Here is a 21,473-nt window from a genome sequence, read left to right as displayed (position 1 = left end):
TGTGCACAGTAGTTTTAGTGGGGCATCTACAAAGGTATCGTTTCAGGCTCAGCAGTATCGCAAGATTTGGTTGTCAGACTGGAAAAGACGGACAGTCTCGCAATACTTTGGCACGTTCATAAACGTACTTTGTGCTCTTTAGATACCTCTATAAAATTATACAGTGTACACATCGAAAAGCAACAGAGCAGAAAACAATGTGTGATATGTCCCTCTCTTTGTGCTCCTCCATTCATAGAGTAGGTTAGGCGCCCGTGCACTGCACCACCCAAGCACCTCGTGCTTAAAAAAAATCCCTCTGGGACTCTTTGACAGTGTGAGCCAGTGACACACAGTGTTGTGTCCACTGCAGAGTGGGCAGCTGTCGCTGGCCGCTGGGCAGTGGAACGTTTCCACGCGCTGTGTGGAAGGTAGTGAATATTAGCTATATATATATAATCTGAATATGATGATTTATGGTGGTGTTATGGGGACTTTAAACTACACAAGGTATTGTGTAGTTCATATAGAATCATATTACACCTTGTGTAGTTTATATAGAATCATATTAAACCTTGTGTAGTTTATATATAATCATATTTAATACCTTATGTAGTTTATATAGAATCATATTACACCTTGTGTAGTTTATATAGAATCATATTACACCTTGTGTAGTTTATATAGGAATCATATTTAATACCTTGTGTAGTTTATATAGAATCATATTTAATACCTTGTGTAGTTTATTGACTTTCTCTCGACACGTCTCCATCTCCTGTCGGAGCATCTTGTTCTCCTCGGTCAGCATGTCGACCATCTGGTGAGCGCGGGCCATCATGGCGAACGGCTCCCCCTGCAGGTGGGGGTGGTGAGGATGCGGGAAGTGTCCCATTGGGGGCAGAGCCTGATGCTGGACGGGGGGAGGAGCTTGGAACTGTTGTTGTTGTTGTTGTTGTTGTTGTTGCTGTAGTTGTTGTTGTTGCTGTTGATGTTGCTGCAGAAACGGCTGGTGGTGTTGCTGGCTGTTGCTGTTGGTGGTGATGGTGCATTCTGGGGGTGGAGCCATAGTGGTCGTGGGGGAGGAAGCCCCCGTGAGCTCCTCCCCTTTGGGGCGGAGCAGCGGGATGGAGGAGGGGCTCGTGGTGGGAGGCGCTGCGGGGAGGCGGGCCCAGCGTGTGGTAATGATGGTGAGTCTCCGCCCCTGGCGGGTGGGGGTGGTGATGGGAGGGGTAGGAGGGGTGGGAGGAGTGGGAGGCGGAGCTAAGCATGCTGCTGAGGGCGTGGCTCTGGGCGCGAGACAGAGAGCCCACCGAGGTCACCGAGGAGGAGGGGCTATGATGCAGCAAAGACCTCTGGGAAATGAGAGAGCCGCCATCTTTACTGGACCTGATAGAGAGAGACAGAGAGAGAGAGAGAGAGAGAGAGAGAGAGAGAGAGAGACCGTAAAATACAAAACTTTTTTTTCCACGTCCTATTTCTCTAAACAACATGTCTTTGTTTCCTCTCTCCTCTCCTCTCCTCCATGCATCCTCTGTGGGAGGAGGGACTCAGACGCAAGGAAAGGACGCAAGTGAGGGGAGCAAGGATTTAATTTTGAGACTTGGCACGCGGCCATATCGATGAATCAAATTCTCAGAGAACTGGACAGACAGGATATAAGTTACACCCGTCTGCCTTAGGGTATGTGTGTGTGTGTGTGTGTGTGTGTGTGTGTGTGTGTGTGTGTGTGTGTGTGTGTGTGTGTGTGTGTGTGTGTGTGTTAATCATGCATTAACCAGGTGTGTAATGGGGGGTGTTGTCTAGACCTGTGCTCTCCACACTCCTTGGTTACAAAGTCAATTCAGTTCACTTTCATGATATGATATTTTAACATCTATGTTGGGTTGGTTTATATTAGATACTATATTTTAACACAAGGTTTCCCAAACCTTTCAGGCCGCGACCACCCAAAATAATCATATTCGAACTGGTGACCCCCCACCCTGACAAGCACTTGGAATTGTAGGAGTTGAGGCATTACATTTAGTTTGACTCGGTTCCACCAGGGCCGGATACGGAAAAAAAATAGGCGTTTTTTGGCGTTTTTTCCGGCTGTTTGTGTAATACTGCTTCCTATTGTTTAGGAGTAGTACTGCATGTGTGTGTGTGACTGTGTGTGTGGAAAATCAGGGCAGAGGATTATTTGAATTGTGCAATGATACATGATGGAATATGATTAAGGATTATTTTGATTATGGTAAGCTCACATTTCATATCATGACATAAATGTAACTTTCACAAGCACCCCCACCCAAAAAAAAAGGGGGCAGTCAGGGCATTTGGGGGGGCATTGCCCCAGCTTGCAGATTGGCCATTTTCACAATGTTTGCCTCTTTCTTAAGTTATATTTGACAATTTGACCAAATTGGTGTTAAAAAAAGTCTTAAAAGGTCTTTAAATTGTCACTTTATAAAATGTGCAGATACCCTGTATACACTTATACTGTATGTTGGTTTGTTTACTGTTGAGTGATAAAACAATGTTGCACATTAAGCTAATCATTTGGGGACCCCTAGTTTGGGAACAACTGTTGTAACACATACATGTCGTTCTGGTTCAGCAGCCTGTGTGTAAGTTGTCTATTTAAGTCAGGGTGCAAAGTCCAAACTAAACGATACATTGAAACTAGTTAGTTTGATAGTTAAGTTGTGTGTTTGTTTGGATGCATCACAGATATAAGATCAATCTTATTTACACTGGCATAAAGTCCACACTAACTTCCTAAATATTGTCACAAAAAATTACATTTTTACTTCATATGGCCAATCAGTGAAAAGCTGTTTATAACCGTGTTGTCAAAAGACAAACAGAATGTAAACAGGAGAATATTGCTGCCTATCGTGGCTTTATATTTAAATTATAACACTTATTCATATTTCAATCAAATGATAACACTATTCATATTTCAATCAAGTGATAACACTATTCATATTTCAATCAAATGATAACGCTATTGAGGTATAGGGCTGTTTGGTTACATTTGTGGTGAGTACTCTTCATGGTTAGGGCGTGGTTATGGGTGAGGTTCTAACCTGAAGGATCCGTACTCGGGTGGAGGCTGGTATCGGACCTGTGGCAGCTCTCGGTGGCTCCCCCTTGAGGCCTCCTGGTAGAAGTCACAGTGCTGCTGCTTGGGCGGTGACCCCATGACCTTGTACGGGTAGTCGGGCGGGGGTCCGCGGTGCTGCTGCAGGGGCTGGGGTTTGTAGTAGTCCCCCGTGGGTCCCTGGGGTGGGGGGGGTCCGGGCAGCTGGGGGCTCAGGGGGGCAGAGGTGACGGGGGCGTGGGCTTTAACCCCGCTGGTGGCCAGGGACAGCTGCATGAGGCGCTCGCTCAGCGACCTGACGTGACCCTGCTTCAGGTCCTTCAAACCATCGTCCTGGTGCACCTTCCCAGCTCCGCCCACTCTCTGCACACTGGGCCGGCCCTCCGTACGCACCTGAGAATAATCACCATTATTACCATCATTGCCTCCGTACGCACCTGAGATTAATCACCATTATTACTATTATTCCCTCTGTACGCACCTGAGAATAATCACCATTATTCCCTTGTGTAAACAAATCATTGGTCAATGTTTTAAGGAAAACTGGCAGAAAAAGACTCGCTCTTTACATAAAACTTTTAAGGAAGACTCCTTAGACAGAGACTAAGAAAATAGTTTTTCTTCATAAAGTGAAAGGTGCAAAACAGTTGCAAAGTTGCCACTTTGCTCAATGTTTGTTAACAAATCATTGGTCAATGTTTGTAAAAAAAAAAAAGGTAAAAAAGGAATTGTTGGTCAATATTTGTAAACAAATCATAGGTCAGTGCACAGTACACCATAGCTCAATGTTTGTAAACAAATAATTGGTCAATGTTTGTAAACAAATCATCGGTCTATACACACCTTAGCTCAATGTTTGTAAACAAATCATTGGTCAATCATTGGTCCATACACACCTTAGCTCCGCCCGTGCCTGCTCCCGTCACCGTGGCAACGTAGAACGCTGTTCCCACATTGGAGGAGGAGGAGGGAGGGCTTTGAGGAGGAGGGGCATGCTGGGGGGTGTTCTGGTTCTGGATGGGCGGATGGGGAGGGGGGTGACCTCCTCTGAAGTACTGAGACTGGACCTTGGCCTCCTCGTATGTGGGGAGGTCCTCTGGACCGGGGCCTCCTCCTCCTCCCTGGCCTCCTTGACTCCCTCCTCGCCCCCTGGAGGAGACAGAGCAGGAAGAGCTCATCTTCTCCAAGCCTCCATCAGTCTGCAGCTCCTGGCCCTGCGGCTCCTGCAGGAGCAGAGAGAGAGAGACAGGTCTGCCACCATCAATTCATTTCGTCGACTAAAACTATGACGAACTAAACAAAAATCAATGATGGCTAAAACTAAGACTAAATATATTGTCAATTTTGTCAAAAATAGAGGGACTAAGAGAAGAGATCCAGTAGAACTAATAGACTAGTCATTTTATGTTTGGTTGCGCTCTGGTGTTACGCTCTGAAAATAGCAGATCTACACTTGTAGATCGGCTATTTTTAGCATGCAACCAAGTGTAAAATCTGCCGTTTCGACGCCATCACGGCTGGCCAAAATATTTTTTGGTCGTCAAAATCAACTGTAGATTTAGTCGACTAAAATCTTATTATATTTAGTCGACTAAAACTAGACAAAAACTTTACAGATGACTAAAATATTCAAAAGACTATGACTAAACGCAACTAAAATTTTCTGTCAAAATTAACGCCGTTTTACACACAGAGAGACAGACAGCTCTGTCACCATCAATGTTCCTTGTTCCTTGCGTGCACGCTTGAGCGGACACGCACGCACGCGTCTGGACGTTCACACTCATGTCTGAAGTATAAGGCCAGGAGGATGATTTTTTCAAAACACAGTTTTTGATATTACTCCTACAGATTGTATCCAAACATCACACAAATCGGTACACATTATCTCTATAGTCACGTGATCAAGATGTATTTTTCAGATCCCATTCCAAGTGGCTATGACTGCCTTCTCAAGTGTGCGGCCTGGCAGAGACCTGTGCTCCGAGGAGCACACTCTTCTAGTCATTATTATGTAATAACTGGGATGTTGGCGTACCTGCCGGGCGATGTGCGGGCTCATGTTGGAGTGGGCGGAGTCATCTCCGGCCCCCCCTCCTTGCTGCTGCTGCAGCAAATAGTTCCTGTTGATGCTGGAGTGGGCGGAGTCTGCATTTAAATAGTTCCTGTTCATGTTGGAGTGGGAGGAGTCTAAATAGTTCCTGTTCATTTGCTCCTGTAGGAGGCGCTGCAGCACCGTGCTGCCGCCGGCCACGGCCCCGACGCCGCCTCCTGCGCCGCTATTGGACGACTCCTCGGCCGCCCTCATCTCTGCCCCGCCCCGCTGATGACCTCTGACCTCATGGAACGACAAGCTGCGACCCCGGTCTATACTCCCTGAGAGAGACAGACAGACAGACAGACAGACAGACAGAGAGACAGACAGTGTTTAAGTTAAAAGGAGAACAAACACATTGTCATGAACCTCCACCAACTCCTCCACCACCTCCTCCACCACAATGCATGCTGGGATGTTGACAACAAACCTCGCAACCCTTCACACAGCCCAAAACACTGACCAATCACACATCAATCCAAGTGACTGACACACACACACACACACACACACACACACACACACACACACACACACACACACACACACACACACACACACACACACACACACACACACACACACACACACACACACACACGTGAATTTTCCATTAAACCGCTCAGTTCATCAAAGCTGAAACCAACCCCACAATGCACTGGGCTCAACCTCTGCGGTGTCAAACCGTTTCTCAATTATTGGACAATAACATTTTTATATTTAATTTAATGGACGTATAGAAGAGACATCTGGAACATTTAAAACGTTTATGTTAAAAGGTTAAAGTTCTAAATATCTCTTTATTGTGATAATCATTGCTATAGTGTTTGTTCAGTAACAGTGTTAAATAGCTCTATATTGTGATAGTAATCATTACTTTAGAGTGTTTGTTCAGTAACAGTGTTAAATAGCTCTATATTGTGATAGAAATCATTGCTATAGTGTTTGTTCAGTAACAGTGTTAAATATCTCTATATTGTGATAGTAATCATTACTATAGAGTGTTTGTTCAGTAACAGGGGTCTCCCTGTCTCTCCAGCTCTTTAATAAACAGAAAATAACATTTCAGGTCAGGATACCAGTTTCAGGAGAGAGAACCGAATTATACGTATCAGCTTAAATGTTATAGTGTTCCAATTCCAATTTTGTCAGCTCACTTCTTTGTTTCATCACTTCAAATTTATTTTGTTTATCCTGTATCCTGTTCCCTCTCCTGATTAGATGTATAGCCTGGTGTTTTATTTATTTGTAGTTGTACTGTGTAATTGTTAGCCATTTATATATTGGCTAACAATACCTGTATTTCTCAGGTATCAAATCCCTACCCCCTAGTGTGGAAGGCATAGCAATACATTTCCCACAATGACATTTTCCTGCACCTACAGTATGTATGTCATTTGTGCCATAAACGCAGATTTACGTATTTTTTTTCAAATAAAGAGGGCGCTCTAATGCAACTTAGGAATGATCCTAGGACGATGTAAAAAGGAATGGATGGATGTGACGTCACCCCCAAAAACGTGACGTTCGTCCGCCCCAATGATAGGATCTTGAGAAAAACACTTATAACTCCATATCTTTTTTTGGGGTGAAAACCAGCCATTTTCAATGGCCGATCGCTCTAAAATGGCAGATTGCGGTAGAAATGTTATTGTTCCAGTCGATAAACGGGTCCCTACCCCATCGCCCGGATACTTTTTTTTACATCAGGGTCCACGTTGTGGCTTCTGCAGCCGTCTAAAGATCACCAAGACACGGTAAGAACGCTGGCACTCTGAGGATGATTTGGGTGCATAGTACCTGGCACTGTTATTGAACAAACACTCTATAGCAATGAATGCCATCACAATATAGAGCTATTTAACATGTATTTGAAGCACATTAAAATGTCACCTATTACATAATGTATGTTTGTATTTCTAAGATATTTCTCCATGGGGGTGGTTTCATTTTGATGAGCTTGTAGGGTGAAAACTGTGCAATTAAAATAAAAGAATTCAAAGCATTTTAGACAGACAGACAGACAGACAGACAGACAGACAGACAGACAGACAGACAGACAGACAGACATTACATCTAGAGGTTTCTGTTATCCTTCTCATTCTCAAGGAAGACGAAGCTTTTTTCCGAAACATCTGTCAGTAAATAAAAACCATGAAATATTGTTAGGTCCACATGTTTGAAGACATGACATAAAGATACATTTATACTCCATCATACGATGACATCACAGGACGAAAACAACTGTCTTTTAGACAACGATGTCATGGTTGTCCGGAGTATAAATCAGACATTAGTAATAGATGAATGACACATTAAATCAGACATTAGTAATAGATGAATGATACATAAACATCAGAATGGAACACATGATGCTCTGCTAGCGTGCCTTGCTCATAGACACACATGTATTCATAATGTATGTTGTTTAAACCACTTTAAACTGATTTCTATTTGGAACGTAATGTTTAAACCACTTTACACTTGTAGTTCTATTCATAATTATTAATATTCCTTTAATAGTGGTTTGTAACAGACATACCGTAAATTTCGGACTATAAGCCGCGACTTTTCCCCAATTTTTCGACCCTGCGGCTTATATAATGGTGCGGCTTATCTATGGGTTTTTACAGCTAACGGCCACTAGGGGACCTCCTAAATCTATGGATTTTACACCCGCGGCTTATAGTCCAGTGCGGCTTATATATGTACAAATCATTCAATTTAGCTGCTGCGGCTTATATTCAGGTGCGGCTTATAGTGCGAAAATTACGGTACTTCTACTGTCATGGCCTGAAGTTCATCTCCCTCTGGACAGACAGCTGGCAGAGAGACAGACAGACCAGTTAGACAGACGGACAGAGAGGGAGACAGACAGACAGACAGACAGACAGACAGGATGTGATAGAAGACAGGTGAACAGTGGTTGAGAAAGAAGTGAAAGTGTTGTTGTTGAGGAATTATAAAGACTTAATGAGAGGAGAAATATGTTTTTCACACTTTTAGAGCCTATCCATATGATATGTAGACATTTATTAACAATAGATTCCATACCACAGGGTGGGTGGGAGGGTTTGTTTATGTTGAAAGTCTTACTGACTTTCTGTCAAACACAAACACGCTGTGTGAATCCATCATAAAGTCCTTATGAATAATTAGGACTCACGATTCCACCCATCTGTGTGATTCGTATAGCTCATGTTCCTCCACACACACAGCTGATTGTCATTAGGGAGACACTATTGGGCTGCTACGTTCTTTATCTGCACCCTATCCTGATTTCATTTTATCATTTTATCATTGTGTTTCCTTTGCTTGCTCATTGAGGAATGATCCTAGGACCCTGTAAAATGGAATGGACGGATATGAATCCAGTCCAAAAAACGTCCCTTTTGTCCGCTCCAATGATAGGATCTTGAGAAAAAGGTCCATATCTCCATATCTTTTTACGGTAGTGAAAACAAGCCATTTCCGACGCGCTCTGCAATGGCGGATTGCGTTAGAAATATTATTGTTCCAGTCATTAGACGGGACCCTCGGCCATCGCCCAGACACCCTTTGTTTACATCCGGGTCGTCGTGGAGGCTTCTCCAGCTCTAAAAACATCGCCGTAAACGTTATGAAACGCTGGCACCGGATGTACCCAGTTTAAAAAAAAACTCTGGCACCCGATGTGTTAAACAGTACAATAGGCGATGCTGTAACATAAACGTGCCTCAGCACTGCCTCTCTCTCTCTCTCTCTGCCTTACTGCGATGTGTAGTTCTGATCATTCCCATAGCCCAAGGGGATGGGACGATCGGCTGAGACTGTGATTGGTTGAGGCACAACACGCCTCCGTTTCAGAAGAGAGCTTAGGAAAAAAAGCCATTTCATGACGTCTTTAATGGCACATCTCGTGTATTCTAATTCCCTGTAATGCATTTCTTACATTGTGGGTGATTATGGGACGTGTAGTTTTCTCTTTACACAGTGGGTGGTTATGAGACCTGTAGTTTTTTCTTTACATTGTGGGTGGTTATGGGACTTGTAGTTTTCTCTTTACATTTTTGTGCCATCCCTCCTAACCCCGCCTACCTTTATGGAGATGACCTTCGACCTCTCCACTGGACAGAGGGGTCAGTGAGAGGTCATGTCTCTGAGCATCCGCTGGTGATGTGGGTTCCTGGCAGCCAGGTGGCGATATGGGTGCTACGCTAGGCTGCTGGTGGTTGTTGCTAGGTGATGCTGGATGGAGTTCTAGGTGGTGGTTGCTAGGTGATGCTGGGTGGAGTTCTAGGTGGTGGTTGCTAGGTGATGCTGGGTGGAGTTCTATGTGGTGGTTGCTAGGTGATGCTGGGTGTAGTTCTAGGTGGTGGTTGCTAGGTGATACTGGGTGTAGTTCTAGGTGGTGGTTTCTAGGTGGTGTTGGTTGTAGTTCTGGGTGGTGGTTGCTAGATGGTGCTGGGTGCAGTTCTAGGTGGTGGATGCTAGGTGGTGTTAGCTGTATTTCTAGGTGGGGGTTGAGGTTCAGTAGATCCTCCAGACGATCCAACACGTACAGACGCTGATCCACATCAGACACTCCTAACCACTCTGAAATACACAAATAGAACACAGAGAATGTAACATTTATCTTCTATTCATCACTATTTAACATTTATCATCTATTCATCATAGGAGGGGAGCTTCCCCCCCCTTCCAAGAAATACATGAGAGATGATGTGTGGCTAAGGCTGAAAAGATCATCAGGGCATTTACCACCCCAGCCATCAGTGTTCACACCGCTGTTGCATCCACTCCAGGCAAACGGAGAACAAAACATTTTGAGATGGGGGTCCGCAGCCAAATAAATGTTTTCTAAATCCTAACAGCATGTTGCTATATCAGTGGTGCTCCAACTTTTCCATGTCAAGAAACCCCAAAATGATGTATTTGGCCGCGGACCCCTATCTTAAAATAAATGTTCCAGGGACCCCCAGAAGCAAAGATTTGAGATAAAAAATATTCGCTTTAAAAAAAAGATATTCAAAGATTTGCACACATTTGCACGATTTAAAAAAAATAGCAGATCTACAAGCTTATAGCGGGGCACTCGTGCCGTGCTATGAGCTTGTATATCTGCTATTTTTGAATAGCCAAAGTATAAAATATGGATAAAGTGGTTACAGAGATGCCTTACTGGTCTTAATGGGTTAACACAAAGGAGAGAAATGATGTGTGATAAATAACTTGACTACTGTAATTCCCTCCTTTACTGGCCTCCCAGCATGCATTGCTCACTGAAGCCCCTCCAAATGAGAAGGCGGCTTCCGTAAGAGTTCTACAAAATCTCATATATTTTGCGTGTGAAGTTTTCACTTCACTGGCTTCCAGTTGCTGCCTGAACCCAGTATGATGACCTACACCATGGGTTCTCAAAGTGGGGTCCCCAGCAAATGTTAATGTTAATATAGCGTCATAATCATTTTTTAAACCATATTTTATACTTTGGCTATTCAAAAATAGCAGATAAGCTCATAGCGCGGCACCAAGTGCTGCGCTATGAGCTTGTAGATCTGCTATTTTGGAAAAATCCTGAACATTGTGCAAAAGAAAAGCAGCCAAATACATATATAAATACAATAGTTTGAGATCCACATGACCTACAAGGCAACCAAGGCTAGTTAAGTTAAATGAATAGATAACAGTTTAAGCTTAGTTTCGACAGGGTCACAAACTCTCCGGGTATTTTCTCTCAGATTCTCATTCAGGCTTTAAAGGGATAGTTCACCCCCAAAATGACTTTTCTTCCTGTCGATTAGTCACCCCATGGAGACTTGAATTCATGGATATTTTTTAGTTTTTGTCGCATTCCTAAGCCAATAATTTGATGACCGGCAGCGGTTCCGGTACGAGACACAAAGAGTCTTCTTTGTGTCTCCAACCGGAACCGCTGGTCATCAAATAAAAAATATCCATGAATTCAAGTCTCCATGGGGTGACTAATCAATAGAGAGAAAAAAGTCATTTTGGGGGTGAACTATCCCCTTTAAGAAAGACAAAACTAATTCAAACCTTTCGTTTTTCTCCTTGAAATGTCTCTCCCCACGGATCCAAAACAATCCAAGTTCCTGTTCAGTGTGTGAATAATAGTCTGTGTGTGCTAAACTTTCCCTGAGCCAGTGTGTGTGTGTGTGTGTGTGTGTGTGTGTGTGTGTGTGTGTGTGTGTGTGTGTGTGTGTGTGTGTGTGTGTGTGTGTGTGTGTGTGTGTGTGTGTTTGGTTTCTCTGTACACCTGCTTGGTGCTTTGGGTGGGGCACTCCCCCCCCCCACCTCCACCCAGAGACAGGTGTAAACCCAGCCAGTGTGATTCATAGTGTGTGTGTGTGTGTGTGTGTGTGTGTGTGTGTGTGTGTGTGTGTGTGTGTGTGTGTGTGTGTGCGCGCGTTAGCAGGTCTCTGCTTGTCTGATTGCAACATGAACATCTGCTTCCAGCTACAGGTTGAACCCCCCCCCCCCCCCCCCCACTGTCTGTCTCTCTGTCTGTCTCTCTCCACTGCACTCTTTTCTCTTTTCTCACAGACACGCATAGACACAGACAGACAGACATAGAAGTGAGGGATCAATGAGGGAGATAAAGAAAGACTCCTGACCAATCACCTGACTGTTAGGTTGATGACATCATCAGCATGAGACCACCCACACACCCACCCTCAGGCTACAACGGTCTTTATCTCCTTCCCCCACACACACACACACACACACACACACACACACACACACACACACACACACACACACACACACACACACACACACACACACACACACACACACACACACACACACACACACACACACAGAGCTGTGGAATGCAGTCAAAGCTTGGCTGTGAACTTTTTAATTAATTATTCATCTTCATAGTCTTTATTGTTAGTTAGAACATGCCTAAAACCTAAAATGAAAATTATACTGTAATTGCTAAATAAGTGCCATAATCCGATTAATCGTTTAAATAATTATTCGATTATGGAAATAAGCAGATTTATGTGCTGTTGTATCCCACTGACTCACCTGCCAGTGAGGAGTCCCCACCGGGAGGACGTAGAGCCTTAAGCGTTAAACCTAAGTTAAGCGTTAAGCGTTAATCCTAAATTAATAATAGTGCAACTAATATTGACATGCGTTTTAATTTAATTTAATTTAAATGTTATCCCTGTAACTTTACAACACTTGCCAAAACATAGACATTGCTATCTCTCTCCGTCTCCCTCTGTCTCTCTGTGTGTCTCTCTCTCTCTCTCTACCTCTCTCTCTCTCTCTGTCTCTCTTCTATTCGTTTATTACTCTCTCTATCTTTACTGTCATCACTGTCCAAACTTTCAGTGTGTGTGTGTGTGTGCGCGTGTGTGTGTTGGGGGGGGGGACCTACATTATCGTAGCTGTGGGGCAGAAACCTCCTTTTTTCATACATAAACTTCCTGTGACATACGAGACATACGCCATGATATGACACCACCTGTCTGTCTGAAGAACCAATCACAAATCACTTCCGTCAGACAGACAGCAGGACAGCTGAGAGAGAGACACAGTGTAGGAGAGACAGACAGTAGGACAGCTGAGAGAGAGAGACAGTGTAAGAGAGATAGGCAGTAGTACAGCTGAGAGAGAGACATTGTAGGAGAGACATGGATCAGGATTTTGGTCAATAAAAAACATCAATACGACCTACTGTCCTGTCAAATAAGGCATAAAAGCCCAAAAATAAATCTTTAAAAAAAACATAAATACATCTTTTGGGGAATTAAAAAAGCTACCTGATACGCTGGAAATAATCAACTCAAAACCAGTGTAAATTGGAATTTGACCCTAAACAGCGAATACAAAGAACGCCTGAGCCCTGTGCCTGATCCAACACTAAGGAAAGCCTTCACTATGTATTAATAATAATCTTTATTGTAGAGACTCGGTGAACACAGATTTGCGATAGAGAAAGCTATTAGGCAGACCTGGCATCCCAAGAGAAGACAGACTGTGAACCCACTGCAACAGACACATACTGACAACCTGCCCACTGTTCCAAGACATCATACATACATACTGACCATCTGCCCACTGTACCAAGACATCACAGACACATACTGATCACCTTCCCACTGTACCAAGACATCACAGACACATACTGATCACCTTCCCACTGTACCAAGACATCACAGACACATACTGATCACCTTTCCACTGTACCAAGACATCACAGACACATACTGATCACCTTCCCACTGTACCAAGACATCACAGACACATACTGATCACCTTCCCACTGTACCAAGACATCACAGACACATACTGATCACCTTTCCACTGTACCAAGACATCACAGACACATACTGATCACCTTCCCACTGTACCAAGACATCACAGACACATACTGATCACCTTCCCACTGTTCCAAGACATCATACATACATACTGACCACCTGCCCACTGCACCAAGACATCACAGACACATACTACTGACCACCTGCCCACTGCACCAAGACATCACAGACACATACAGACTGAAAAGAGCCTGAAAACATGACTAACTAGAAAAAGTGCTCCTCGGATCAGGTCAGGTAGGTTGTTGTGGGGCAGCAATATTAAAAATTTGCCAATCAGGATGGAATTGGAAAACATAGTCCCAGTCATGCCTTCGGCCTGGCGGAGACAATAACCACAACCTCTTATATCTGCTGGGTGAAGTACAACAATTTTCAAAAACTGCAGCAAGATTAGTGAGCTGTTGTGACAGGAGAAGAATGTCTAATGGAATTCAAGCACCTCATGTACTACCAATCATTAGTTCCTGTGTATTTTATTTGTTTATTATTTGTGTCTAGTACCTTTTAAAATACTGTACTTCTGTGGTTCTCAAAGTGATGTTTGGGGACCCCCAGCAGTCCTTAAGGGGGTTTCAGGGGGTCCCCAACTAAATGTGTTAATATTAGCATACTGCATACATCTACAAGCTCACAACGCACCATGGCGTTACAAGTTGTGAGCTTGTAGATCGGCTATTTCCCAAAAAACATGACAAAAATTTACAATTTGGGAATATTTATGAAACATTTTAACAACAAACATCTTGTATGGGGTGGGGTCCTCCCTGGCACAAAATATTTTCAGATGGAGGTTCTGCGGCCAAATATGCATTTTGGGGATTCATTTGAGTCCTTGACATGAGAATGTTAGAGAACCACTGAATGTACTTGACAGTGAAGTGGGAATGTTAGTGTTTCCTTATTGAAGTAGGGCTCTAAGTATAGTTTGTTTTATTTGACACTTGCTTTGGCAATGTAGCGTAAGGTCACCCTGAACTGAAATGAAGTGAGACAGAAAGAAAGAGAGAGAGACAGACAGACAGACAGCGAGAGTTGGTTTCAGTTGTAGTTTTCATTGTGTTAAGTTTCCTTGTGGGGGTTGGAACAAGGAAATTGGTTTCAAATGCAATGTTTTCATTGTGTGTTTGTGAGTGTGAGTGTGTGAGTGTGAGTGTGAGTGTGTGTGTGTGTGTGTGTGTGTGTGTGTGTGTGTGTGTGTGTGTGTGTGTGTGTGTGAGACTGTGTGTGTGTGTGTGTGTGTGTGTGTGTGTGTGTGTGTGTGTGTGTGTGTGTGTGTGTGTGTGTGTGTGTGTGTGTGTGTGTGTGTGTGTGGGGGGAGTAAGAGAGAGAGAGTTGAATTGAATTGAGAGCTACTGTCAATCTAGCCTGGTAAACCCTCCCTCCGGAAATCTCAATTCCATTTCATTTCAGGAGTGAGTCTGGCCTGATCCGCCTGTCTGCAATATTGGCTGTGCTGGAGTTGGGCGGGAGTAATACCGTTGACTGACAACCCCTTCAGCCAATGATAATTTTCCCCCTTCAGCCAATCAGCAGTTCACCAGTCTTAATGTGACGCGACGGGACTTTTGAGACAGCCATACCCAAAATGGGTTGCCTTTTTCGGGTACAATGGTGTCACTGCCCGCCCCTACCGGTTCTCTAATTATTATTTTTTAAATAGGCTTTGTCATGATTAATTGACCACATATATGAAGTTAAACAACTAAATTCTATCCAAACGATATCTTATAAGTAAATTCCGTGCCTCAAAATAGAAGTTAGAGAGCTTTTTGAAGTAAAAAAATAGCGGAGAATTGGCCGCACAAGAAAAAGATGGCTGCCGTTCGTGTTTTGGGCTCACTCGAACTCGCCACCTGATTGGCCAACGTAAGCTGTCAATCACAGAACAATGAGCGACGACGCTGATAGGCGCGGCCGTTTGGCATACACAGCCAATATTGCAGAGAGGCGGTTCATGCCAGACTCACTCCTGAAATGAAATGGGATTTCCGGAGGGAGGGTTTACCAGGCTACTGTCAATCATCGTCATAGAACACATTAAACAGAGGTGAGACAGTGAAATGTCAAAGGAGTTAAAATAATGTTTGTTTTCATTTCAACACTAATATTATTACTGTTCTTATTATTCCATCTCTATTGTAACCATTCATCCAATGAATATTGATGCTTATTTCATACTAATCCACATTCCATTAAAAAAGTCAGAGTGCTCACTGAAAATTGTTATAAACTCATATAAATATATAATAATGTAATATAAAAATATTTAACATAATAAACAATATAAATTATGCCGGGGGAGACCAGCAACCTGAACAGGCTGGTCAAGAAAGCTAGCTCCATCGTTGAAGGTGCGTGTTAGCGAGGAAGCTGGATGCTATCATGGACTACCACTCTAATCCCCTTCACTTGGAGATTGTGGGAAGGGCTCAGCAGCAGGGGGAATGATAGATTCCCTTACGTGTCCATTTGGTTCCATTTGTACACTCTCACTCACACCCGTAAGGGGCCATTTGGAACCCCCTCAAGGAACCATGAGGGTCCCTGGACCACACTGTGAGACCCACTGGTGTTTCCAGTGAGCCAATATGCACAATATCAGCCCCCTGACTCTGTCTGACCACAATGGAACAGAGCCTTAATTAGTATTGGTAACACCTGTTAAGGAAGTAAGAAGAGGCCCAATTTCTTTCCAATATGGCCACTGTGCATAGAGAATATTGCTGGATAAGTACGGTACGCTTCTGTGTGTTCTCTTGTACTGTTACCTATAGGGCTGTCACGATTACAAATTTAAGTTGACGATTAATTGTCACACAAATAATTAATTAAGTAATCATTTAAATGTGTTCTTGGCATTGAACATTGGAACATATAAATAGAAAAATAATGGTAACACTTTACTTAAAGGTCGGGTCTATAATGCATTATAATCGCATGGTTATAACGCATTATAGACCCGACCTTAATATAAAGTCTTACCTTATGTGGTAACTGCTGTACTGTCTTTGTAATATGTTTTAACTGCTGTTTTTGGCGCCTGAATTTTCCCCACAGGATCGATAAAGTTCTTATCTTATTTAAATATATCATAAGCTCTATGCACAGCAGCAATATTGGAAAGAAATTGGGCCTCTTCCTTACTTCCAATGATACTAATGAAGGCTCTGTTCCATTCTGGTCAGCCAGAGTCAGGATTCTGATATTGTGCATGTTGGCTCACTGGAAAGTTACACTCTGCTACACCAGTGGGTCTCAAAGTGTGGTCCAGGGACCCTCATGGTTCCTTAGTTCCTTGAGAGGGTGTGTAAAATGTTGGACCACCTCCAAACAACCCTGTGATCTCTGGCACACCATCTGTACCACAAGTTGGGAAACTCTGAAGTTCACTACTCAAGTGATCTGTGGTTATGATTCTAGCCTCCTCTCTCTCTCTCTTTCTCTCTCAATCTCTCCGTCGCTCTCTCCCTCCCTTCCAGTATAATCTCATGATAAAATGTTTTTTTTCTTAAGGCTTTGAAGTAATTATTTCAACAACAAATAACCAGTGTTTTCTAAGGTATAAATACATTCATCAATGGAATATGCATAGTCTCCGATTTGTTCATGTTTGTGTTAAAAAACGGTAGCAATATATATATATATCCTGATATGATATATATCCTTCAAACTGTCACTTAGTAATAATAATAATAATAATAATAAATTGTATTTGTAATGCACTTTTCATTCACAAGGAATCTCAGCGTGCCACATGGTAAAACATCATCAATCATATAAAGTTAAAAAGCAGGATTTAAAAACAGATGTGACTAAACAACAATTCAACACGAAAATGCCCTCTGAAACAAAAACGTTTTCAGGCCTATTTTAAAAGAGTCCAGGGTCTGTGGTGCTCTCAGGTCAATAGGAAGGCTGTTCCACAGGCGCGGCGCTGCCGAGCAGAAGGCCCGGTCACCCATAGTACGTAGATTTGTACCAGGGACATCGAGGAGGAATCTGCTCGTAGATCTGAGGGTGCGGGTGGAATTTTGTGGGGGCCTAATAAATTTCTGTAGGTAGGGAGGGGCATGTCCATTTATGCAGTTGTGGGTGATCAGCAGGACCTTGTAGTCGATCCTAGCTAAAACTGGGAGCCAGTGCAGTGAAAATAGGACCGGTGTTATGTGATCATATTTACATACATATATACAGTACATATATACAGTATATATATATATATACACACACACACACACACACACACACACACACACACACACACACGCGCGCACAGCAGCTCAACTAATTGTTGTTCATGATGAGAGAAGATCTCTGAACTGAAGTCACATGATTATAAACTGATGACTAAGCAATACAGAGAGAGAGAGAGAGAGAGAGAGACAGACAGATGAACAGAGAGAGAGACAGAGAGACACAGAGAGAGAGAGAGAGAGAGAGAGAGAGAGAGAGAGAGAGAGAGAGAGAGAGAGAGAGAGAGAGAGAGAGAGAGACACACAGAGACAGAGAGACATTGACATTGAATACATATGACCACAATGGTCCCCAGGACATTGTTGTGTTATCCTTATAGCATAAATGCCCATTTCAAAGTTTTCAAACTGTATACAAATGTTTTGAAAATAGCAGATCTACAAGCACACAACAAGTCGCATCGCCATGTGTTGTGTGCTTGTAGATCTGCTATTTTCAAATAGCCAAAGTTTCAATAGGGCTTAAGTGGTTAATGTATGTTTTGTAATAATAATCCAAATCTACAAAGTAACTAAAGTTTTCAAATAATTGTAGTGGAGTAAAAGTACAATATTTGTCTCTGAGATGTAGTGGAGTAGAAGTAAAAGTATAGAAAATTGGAAATACTCCAAAAATAAAAGTACTTCCTGGTCCTTACAAGAGAAATTGTTGTTTTATGGTTAAATTTTTTTTCCAGATATAGGTTTACAGTTAGAAAAACATTCAGGTTGAGGTTAGGATTAGGATCAGATATTTAGAGGTTAGGTGTGGGGGGTTGGAATTAGAGTTAAACATGATTTACACATGCCAGTGTCATGCACCGAAAAAATAGCTGATCTATAAGCTCACAACGTAAAAAATGGCATTCATGAAATTGTCGTCCTGAAATGTTGATATCCTCACATCCTACAAAAATGTGTATGTGTGTACTTTTTCCACCACTGGAACCAATGAAAAGTATTATAAGAGTTTGTGACTAAATAAGAACTACATTGGATCCATTGGAACACAAGCTCTCTTGTTGTTTTTTTTCCTCCTGAAAAGTAACAGTTTTGGACATACAAGGTTACCACCTGACGGCCCTGATAATGTTTATAATGTAGAACATACACAAACCTAATGGTTTATACAGAGAGCGGCGTGTGTGTGTCGTGGGGAGGAAGGGTCTGTCTATTGTCACTCTAAACAATGGGCAGGGGTCCAAGTGACTCAACACTAACTGTCAGTCACCCCCACACACACACACACACACACACACACACACACACACACACACACACACACACACACACACACAGAGAGTGACACTGATAGCCTCCAATCAACAAAATAACTGTGATAAGAAAACAGAGGAGAAAACTATTCACAGACTATTAACATACTATTAACACTGATAAACAATATTACATGATTAGTATTGGTATTATTTAATGTAGTATTATTTTATGTAGTTGATTCTATTGTCTCTCTTTCACTATTATGAGAATAAGCATAAGTCTATTTTCCATCTCACTCTATTAATAATAATAATAATAATAATTATTATTATTATTATTATTATTAATGTAATAATAATAATAATTCTAAGTCGGTAGCCATGTTGAAAACTAGACAGGAAACAACTTTTAACCATTTAAACCGTATACGGTCCTGGGGTTCCGCAGGGCTGCGTACCAGAGACCCCTCTACTTATTTCCCTCTACACCAAACCCCTTCAGTTCGGGCCCCGAAAACAACCGATCTACAAGCTCAAAACGCGGGGCGCGTTGTGAGCTTGTTTTCCGGCAGGATGTTGGGCCGTCCAGACCAAGGACCAAAGTGGGTTAAAAGTCTCCCCTGATGGAGTCGACAGATGTTTGAACACTTTTAAACTTTCATCTCCGTAACGGTTTGCCATTAGTTTAATTTTTACCTTTTCAGAAGAGGTTTGAGATGCTCCAACGCTCACTCTAGATCCTCCGCTAGGAATATTCATCGTTTCACACATTTCACCAATTCCATAAAAAAACTAAACAAGATCAAAAGCCCCCAAATTCCTCCTCAAACAAACCAGAGAACAGAAAAAAAAAGTCTCAGTATTCTGTAGTTGGAAGCAAAGCCTGAGAGAGAGGGGTCTCCCCCGTTTCTGAGGAAGTTTTAGAATCCCTTCCAAAACAACACAAACTATTCCACAAGTCTTCAAAAGTATCCAAAAGTATCCAAAAAGTATCCGTTTACGCCTTGTAAACAAACAAGATGAACCAAAAAGAATCCCTACTCCAAAAAAAGAAGAAAGAGAAGAAAAAAAAAAGGTCTCAGTATACTTCTTCGTTCTCTGGGTCTGTTTGTGATGAATCGTTGAATCGGCTCAAACGACAGCTTGGTATGCGGCAGAGTGTGTTTTCACAGCTTTGAAACATTACATGATTCAATCATAATCATCATGATAAAGTGATCAGACTGTGGTGGAACCAGAGAGAGGATCAGATCACAGCAGAGAAAAGCCCTTTGAGTCTAAAACTGTGTGAAAAGATTGGAATGTTGGAAGTCCCGCCCCCAACTCCTCTGACCGCCTCCCCCCCTCCTCCCCTCACCTCCTCTGACACCCCCCACACCCTCCTCCTCCTCCTCCTCCTCTTCAGTGGGAAACTGGAAGAGTTTTTCTGAAGTCTGCTGTTTTTTTTAGGGGGGGGGGGGGGTTAAAGAAGGGGAACCCCCTCCCTCCCCTCATCTCTCCTCTCCTCTCTGCTCTGGGAGGGAGCAAGGAGTATGTAAAGAAGGAGAGGGCAGATAGCATGAACCATAGACCACCAGGGCTTCTCAAAGTGGGGACTGGGGACCCCCAGGGGTCCTTGAGAGGGTTCCAGGGGGTCCCCAGTAGAATGAGGAATCGTTAAGCCCTAAACTTGAGCCTTGTTTTATATTTTCTGAAATATCTTTGGCTTATATGGGGGCCTGTGGCCAAGATACAAATTTGTGTGGGGGTCCTCCATTTGAAAAAGTTTGTAGAAACAGCGGTGAACACAATAATTATATTGATGTATGTCTTACTAACTGTCTTAACTATCTGTCTAACTGTCTTAACCCATTAAGACCGAGAACGCATCTGTGTCATTTTAAGATTTCTTTGGCTATTCAAAAATAGCAGATATACAAGCTCATAGCACGGCACGAGTGCCGCACTATGAGCTTGTAGATCTGTACTTTTTTGAAACATCGTGAAAATGCATTCAAATCTTTGAATATATATATATATATATATATATTTTTTTTTAAAGCGAATTCGTAACTCAAATCTTTGCTTCTGGGGTCTCTGGAACGAAATATTTTGAGATGGGGGTCTGCGGCCAAATACATATCATTTTGGGGGTCCTTGACATGAAAAAGTTTGAGAACCACTGATTATAGCAACCCTAACATTAACCCTAACTGTTAGGATTTAGAAGACATTTGTAGAATCCCCAGATGCTAAGATTTGAGTTAAAATGTTCGCATTATGAAATATATATATATATATATATATATTTAAAGATTTGCAAAAACAATAAACAAACAATAGCAGATCTACAAAATCATCTGCTATTTCTTGAATAGCCAAAGAAATCTAAAAATGACACAGATGTGTCCCGGTCTTAATGGGTTAACTAACTACTGTCTAACTAACTGTCTAACTGTTTAACTAACTGTCTAACTAACTGTCTAACTGTCTAACTAACTGTCTAACTCAGTGGTTCTCAACCTGTGGTACAACCTGAGC

The 21,473-nt window shown here is 42.6% G+C and overlaps 1 protein-coding gene across 1 annotated transcript in view; it reads right to left on the bottom strand.

Annotated features, from left to right (window-relative positions):
• The window catches only part of LOC308091100 (angiomotin-like), a 53,934-nt gene that overhangs the window by 13,417 nt on the left and 19,044 nt on the right, over window positions 1–21,473 (bottom strand). Inside the window, 8 exon segments of the mRNA XM_080436440.1 lie at window positions 716–1,003; window positions 1,005–1,368; window positions 3,054–3,460; window positions 3,964–4,290; window positions 5,106–5,443; window positions 7,237–7,297; window positions 7,941–7,984; window positions 9,240–9,737. Coding sequence (XP_080292566.1) covers window positions 716–1,003; window positions 1,005–1,368; window positions 3,054–3,460; window positions 3,964–4,290; window positions 5,106–5,443; window positions 7,237–7,297; window positions 7,941–7,984; window positions 9,240–9,737 — 2,327 coding nt within the window.

The sequence above is a fragment of the Gymnoscopelus braueri genome (genome assembly GCF_963280865.1).
Source record: "Gymnoscopelus braueri genome assembly, chromosome: 8".
Classification (NCBI taxonomy): Eukaryota; Metazoa; Chordata; class Actinopteri; order Myctophiformes; family Myctophidae; genus Gymnoscopelus; species Gymnoscopelus braueri.
This window is presented reverse-complemented; position numbering and strand designations above follow the sequence as displayed.